Consider the following 7,116-nt stretch of genomic DNA (forward strand, 5'->3'; position numbering starts at 1 on the left):
GATTTTTGGCATTTTAAGAATTTTCTTCAGTGTCTTGATGCATGTTTCTGCTTTCTTTTTCCTCTTCTTTAGGTGAAAGCTGGCTTGGGCATTAACATCATCGGAGTTGCTGTAGTTATGCTTGGAATTATGACATGGATAGTGCCTTTGTTTGATCTCTATACTTTTCCAAGCTGGGTACCCAACATTCCATCTACAAATGGCACTGGGCTGTAAAAAAAAAAAAAAAAAAGTTTCTATTTTTCTGACATGTGGTGAGTCACTTAAAATGCTTTTAGTCACCACAATGCTAAGGATCTACATTACTATAAATGCTGTATTTCACAGTCCCAGAGACTGATGATCCAATCTGAGAGTCTAATCAGGAAGAGTGCTAGACTTTCTAAAGATCATAGTTAGAACCATTTTCTAATCTAGTTCAGCTAGTCTGAATTTTTCTATCTTCATGTTATGAAGGAAAAAAATACACATAGCCATTATCACTGGCAATTTTCCCCCAATCTCAGGGTAGCAGAATAATGAAATTTAGATTTTATTATTTAAAATACAAATCCTTGCTGCTACTTTTTTGAGAGTTGTCAGAGAGCATATTGGTTTTCTGTTTTCTAGATTCAAACTCTGTTTGAAACAGTGTTGATCACAAAAAAAAAAAAAAAAAAGGATCAGGCAGGGTGTTATCTTGAACACAGAGTTTACAGTCCCATTAAAAATGCACCAAAAAATGGAGAAGAGCAGCATGACCACTTACACTGCACTTTACTATTAAGCACCTTGTAACCTGGAAGGAGAATATATACTTAAGCATATGTTTAATCTACATCCTCCCAGGACTTACTAAAAGATGTTGTTGCTCTTATAAAAAAAATAAATATATTCCTCTGGATAGACATATATTGGTAGGTCTGAGTTGATCTGTACAAAAGGAGACTAAATTATTATCTTCCAAAAGTAGAGATACATCCCCTTGAGTAATGAAACCATAAGACAGTGCTGAAGATTTAACAGTCAATCTGTCAGTCAAGTGCATCTTCACCAGGAGGCTCCTGATCTCTGCAGGACAGATGGCAGTTTAAGGTTACTAGACTGTGTTAATATTGTGATGTTCTAAACACAAAACAGTGCAATGTAATCAGAATGTAAGTTGGAGTTCAAAGATATTTTCAAATAATGATATTCTGTTTGTTTGTTACACATTTTTTACCATAAGGACTATAGCCTTACCTGGTGTGAAGACCCATGACAATTTGTAAAGAGCATGTAATTAGTAGTCTGAAGAAAGCTGCATATATTTAGATTGGATCATGCCTGGGGACATCCATATGATAGTTGTCAACATTAATCCATCTTTTAAAGATAGTGTCCATTTTTTCTAACAACAACCAAAAAATGCTTTTGGTTTTTGATTAATGGTTTACATTTATTTTTGATAGTGCATATTTAGAGATGTCTGTCATGACGTCTATAATGCCGGAATGCAGTGTATAGCATTGTGGTATATGTAGTTTCCTGTAGCTATTAGTTGCAGGTTCAGCTGCAGTGAATTGTTAAAGAAGCACTTTTTCTTGATGAACAGTTTTGTGTAAGTGTTGGTGTCTGTCAATGACACCATGCTTTTAAGGCTGATTGAGGCTGCTATCGTAACTTTTTTATACAGTGGCATAATAGGGCTGTGGCCATCACTGGGGCAATCAGGAGCTGCCACTATACAAATAATGGTGACTGATCTCCCACAGTAATGATTATGATTACAGATATACAACACTTGGCCAAATGAAGTCAGGTACCAGAGGGAAATGCTTATACAAGTAACTAATCCAAGATACAAATCTTGGGTTTTATTGTATGGTATTTTCCCAGAAGCATGTGCAGTGCAGGAGCTCATGGCTCATTCAGGCCTTTGGTCCTGCAGGCATAGAGAGGAAAACCAGCAAAGAGTGCTTTTATTTTAAGGTATCCCCTTCCAGTTCTGTCAGTAATTTCCCAGTTATTCAAGAGCAGTGGAAAACAGTGAAACACAGAATATTTCAAATGGAAGGGATCTCAGAAGACCGCTGCATCCAATCTTGCTCAAATAAAGGTTATTATTCCATTCAAACCAGATTGCTCAGGGATTTGTTTAGTCATCTCGAAACTCTCCAACATGAAACCAAACATGCAAAATTTCAGTGGCTAATGTTCTCCAATGCTTTACTGTCCTTGTGGTGAAATAGTTTGTCTTTAAATAAATGAACAAACATATTAATTTTAGGCTAACAGACTTATTATTCTCCCTTTTATTTGGGATAGGTTCTTTTCTGCTTGTAAAACTGTTTTTCTTACTTTTTCATGAAACATGAAAAAGGGAACACAGTCCTCTTTGTGGCCTTATGTTCACCACTCCCAGTGGATGTGATATTTTCAATCTCCACAGGTCTGCTCTGCAAAGTCTTATAATCATGTGGCAACTGTTGTTCAGCCAAAGGAAATTTGTTAACCACTTCTGAACTGCCACTGAGTTCTATTAATGTTCACAATGTGGAATTGGCTGTTGTAATCTTAGCCTTGGTTATGACAATGAGGTCTTCAGGGGTACATCAATGCACTTCTCCATTAAATCAGGCTTTGACACCAGTATTCTGTCCTGAAGTTGTATATCTTCATGGAAGAAAATAACCATTTTGCACCATTTAGAATTTTTCAGAAGCTGTCAACCATAACAAATGATGCAGTTTTCAGTAAAGCTGAAGCTGAGCTCACGCAGGCTGATTTTCAGCTGTTAACTTTTTTTACTTTCTGGTTTACTCATAGTATCATAGATAATATGACAACAAAGGCCTGTCATTTCTGAACTCTTGCATAATTCAGACCACAGAATTTCCCTAAAGTACTTTTTAGGGTAGAAATTATAGTTGAGTATCTCAGTAAACAAGAAAAAAAGAATCAAATTGTTTAATGAAGGATGCACTTTCAAAAACTATTTTCACTAAAACTGGTGAATGCAGTGGATAATACACAAAGAAAGAAGGGAGAGATTTTTAAAGTAAAGTTGGTAATCTCTTGGATCTTGTGTTTTTATAATTTGTTGAAAAGAAACACAGAATTACATATAAACTGACTTTCAGTGACCAGCATCTTAATTGTGTCATCATGTACCAAATTAGTGACAAAATAAATGATCAAGCATGATATTTTTGGAGACCATACCCTGTAAGTAAGCCAGTTGTAAATAATCAAGTTGGTAATAGCAGGAAAATAGGGTCTCACCAGGATTTGTAACTTGTTTTGCCAGAAGTTTAGGTAATGGGTCAGACACAGTCTTTGAGATTACTTGTTGTTATTACTAACTTATTTTTAAAGCATTTAGGAATGTTTTAAGTAAAAATTAACAACTCCCAGTGCAAAGACCAGTATTGCTAGAAGTTCCTCACCTGAGAGCATTGAAATGGAGGAAAATTAATTTCAGAGTGGTCAATGAATTTCAGCTCTAGGTGCCCAATGAATGGATTTGTCTCTGACTGCAGGCATGGAGCACCATGTTGATCACCAGCAGAAACACATTCTTCATATCACACTCTATCATATTCCTTGCTTTGACCAGAATATGTGAATACTGGGACAAATGGTGGAAATGCACCTATGATTATTTTAAATGTTGATTAATATATGATGACATTAACTATTTGTAAATTGCTTTGTGCATAATTTTCATATAAAGTGATGGGGTTTTTTACTTTGTCTCAGATGAGTTTAATTAGTCTGCTGTAATAGTAATTATTACATAAGTAATATTTATGACTTACTATTTATTTGTGGTCCCATTCCTGATGAATTAAAAGCTTTTGCATGTACTTCACTGGGGATATGTGCCAGGTCTTTGTTCTTCTTTTCTATGGCCGTGCTATATTTAATGTATTTTCACTTTGTTTTGGAAGATATGCATTTAGATTACCGGAAACCACAAACCATGTGAACCCTGAAAAAATCTTCCTGACTTTTCTATTTTACGATTAGATAGTCAGATAAATCTTGCAGAATAAATCCCCTCATGTACTTTTAAAATGAAATGACTGTGTTTGTTTACTGCCAGGGTCTTGCTTCTTTAAAATCAACTGGCCTATAGCTCAAGGGCTCACTGGGGAGAAATGCAGCACAGCAGCTCAGGAAGAGTGTAGCAAAACAAAAAAATCCTGGATCTTACAACTTTTTGATTAGGTATAGATAACAGACCACTTCTCATGTGAATAACAACAAAAATACTCTTGCATGTTATGTGCAGCTGCTGGCAGGACTGGAAGGTTTCTAGTGACCCCTTAGATGTCCAGATGTCTAGTCCTGCCCCCTCTCCTGCCCTGCCCTTGGCTGCCCACAGCAGGATGCCACTTGCTCTGATGGTGACACACTGCTGCCCCAGAGCACCTGAGGTTATCCTGCTGTGGTCAAGCCTGCACATAGATCAGATCACTTTGCAGCTATTGCTCAGAAATTATAACTTCGGTCATCAGCTAAGTTCATTGCCTTTGCAAAGTTTGTTTGATGATTTATGGTTTTATCAATCACTTGAACTGAACTCTTGTCAGTGTTATTCCTTAACGCTTTGTCTTTTGGTTTTGGAAACTGATGTATGTTGTTTTCCCCACACAATGTTCAATATCTGTACAACTTTCCATTACAATACAAATCTACTATTTTAAAATAAATATTTTCTAAATGCTGTACAGTCCAACATGTATTAGTGATAAACTAACAAGAGCTAAAACTGTGGTCTGCAGAGAAAAGAGATTTGTGAATAAAAGTGCCTGAGATTTCTTAAACCTTTTTTATTGTTGTATCTCAATGCTTGATATACATGGCAGCAAAGAGTACCTGCTGAGAATAATTTGAATTTGCTGGATATTGAAAAGGCCACTTTTAAAATAATTTAAAAAGGAGAATGATCTTTCAGCTTTGAAAAGAAGTTATAGTGAAAAATTTGCTCTCTGCCAGGTTCCTCTACAAACACAGAATAAACGCAGTCTCAAACTCTTTGGGGATTAATTAGAAATTAGAAATCAGAAAGCAATGAATATACCTATGCAAAATAGCTCTTCAGTGCCTGGTTTCTGATTCAGGAATGATCATTTTAGGTCAGGATGCTGAAGCAGGGCAGACCCACAAGGACAGCTGGAAGAGTCACTTGGAAGCATTTCATTGGGTCATCTCTCAGTGGAGGGTCTCAGATTCTGCTGTCTCCGGTTGTGGGAAGTGGGGAAACCTGGGTGCAAATTTCAGATTGCTGTCTTAAGTTTGCTAAATGTCTGTACAAGATGTAGGATAAAAGGTACCACAAGAATTCTAAAGAACTAGCAAGCTGATACGCCCAAACCATCCAAAATAAAATTCTAATTAAAAGCATGGGCCTGAAATTCTTGTTTTCAGGCATCAATCCAAGAATGCTGCAGGGCATTTTTGTGCATGTTGCTTCCTTCCCTTAGAGATTTCCATTTTCATTCTCCAACATCCTCTAACACAACAGGAAGTATGAAAACTTTTTTTGTGATCCTTCCTCAAACACTGACTAGTTTGAACCCATACTTTTTACATTGCAAAAGAGAGACCAGTGTTACCAGGATATGCCTTCTGACAGACCTTACAGCCAACAGAGAAAAATTCCTGAGCCCCAAAGAGAGAGCTTTAAGCCCATAGCATGGGCAATCAGCTGTGAGGGGAAGCCCTGGGTCTGGCATCTGGGAACACAGTCAGACCTGTGCTGTCTCACACTGCTGCCTCCTCTAAGGCACAGGAGAGAATTTCACCCTGAGAAACTGAGGATAAGAATGTTTTGCTGTAGCTGGATTATGGTCTCATACACCACAGAGAGATACAGGCATAGTGACACCCAGAGATACTTAAATCAGGAATCAATTTGAAAAATCTGAGAGAGTAATTTAATATTTCCAGGACTAAGCAGGCAGACAAGCAGATTCACAGATTTTTCTTTGGTTATAGCTCTTTAGATTAGTAATCATGAAAAAAATAAGTAATTTCAAAGCTCATACTAAAATACAGACAGCTGGCTCTTTAGGCCAGGTGTTTTCTTTAAAAATAAAACAGTCTTTTTATTATAAGTGAGATTTAAAACAACATGATTCAACAAGCTAAGAGGCTCGACCTTTATGGTACACAGAGCACCACTGAGGTAAGTTGTTCTTCATCCTGAATATTGTAATTCATGCTGTATGGATGGATGTCCATCCTCTCTTGTGCCTATCGTGTGTAGATAGCAAAGCACGCATGTGTACTAAAGCTACAAAACATTAGCATTCCAAGCTAAGTAAATCTGGAATAACTAAGCCCAAAATACTTGATAGTTTTTGCTACTTGGCTCAGCAGAAGTAAACAATGTTAAAGTCTCTTTTTTTTGTTGTTGTTTTTTTGTAGCACTTGCTTGAATGCATAACAAATGGAAAAAGCGTTTTCAAATGGGAAAAGCATTTTCTTCTCTCCTAGATGATTTCTCTGAACAATTGTCCCCTTACATTATCTTGAAAAGCTCTGCCTCTTATTTCAAAGAAATAAAAGGAAGAAGAAGAAAAATAGATGAGAAGAGCAAGGGAGCAGGGAAGAAGGAGAGGAAGGGGGAGAGGAGAGAAACAAGCTAACCTACAATCTGCAGTTCAGAGTCTCACCTTTCAAAACTGGTAATGATCCGTGTACAAGACTGACAACTTCTCCTGACATTCTTCATGGATTTGAAAAGTTCAGTTTGCATAATATAGAAAACCATGTGGTGGCTAGTTCTTTCTTTAGATGCTGTTATAATACATCAGAGGAGAAGGAAATGGATGGCATAGATCTTGCCATAATTTTCCCTGTTCTCACTGTGAAAGCAGATGGAGTTTTGCATCTATTAAGAACAATTCTTCAATTTCAATAAACCTTTAAGCCTTTCCTAGTTGCATATTTCAGTGTAGCAATTATTGAATATATGGCTTAGACAGTACCTCATGGGTGACATTTTTGAACAGCACTCTTGAAATTCTTAGCTGCGGAGTACTCTTCATGTAATAATGTAATATGACTAAAGCCTTATAACTAAAGCTGAACTTTCAGTGCCCTCTTGCAGCCACTTGCCTCCTTACTCTCAAGCTGTATTGCACT

At 36.9% G+C, this 7,116-nt stretch overlaps 1 protein-coding gene across 2 annotated transcripts in view; it reads left to right on the plus strand.

Annotated features, from left to right (window-relative positions):
• The window catches only part of SLC13A1 (solute carrier family 13 member 1), a 48,861-nt gene extending 44,071 nt beyond the window's left edge, over positions 1–4,790 (plus strand). For both annotated transcript variants that reach the window (XM_085042140.1, XM_085042132.1), the window contains one exon: positions 73–4,790. In XM_085042140.1, the coding sequence (XP_084898266.1) occupies positions 73–216 (144 nt within the window). In that variant the 3' untranslated portion in view covers positions 217–4,790. The remainder of the gene's footprint in view (positions 1–72) is intronic.
• The last annotated feature ends 2,326 nt before the right edge of the window (positions 4,791–7,116 follow it).

Source organism: Lichenostomus cassidix, chromosome 1Aa, assembly GCF_008360975.1.
Source record: "Lichenostomus cassidix isolate B80296 chromosome 1Aa, HeHo_3.0, whole genome shotgun sequence".
Lineage (NCBI taxonomy): Eukaryota > Metazoa > Chordata > Aves > Passeriformes > Meliphagidae > Lichenostomus > Lichenostomus cassidix.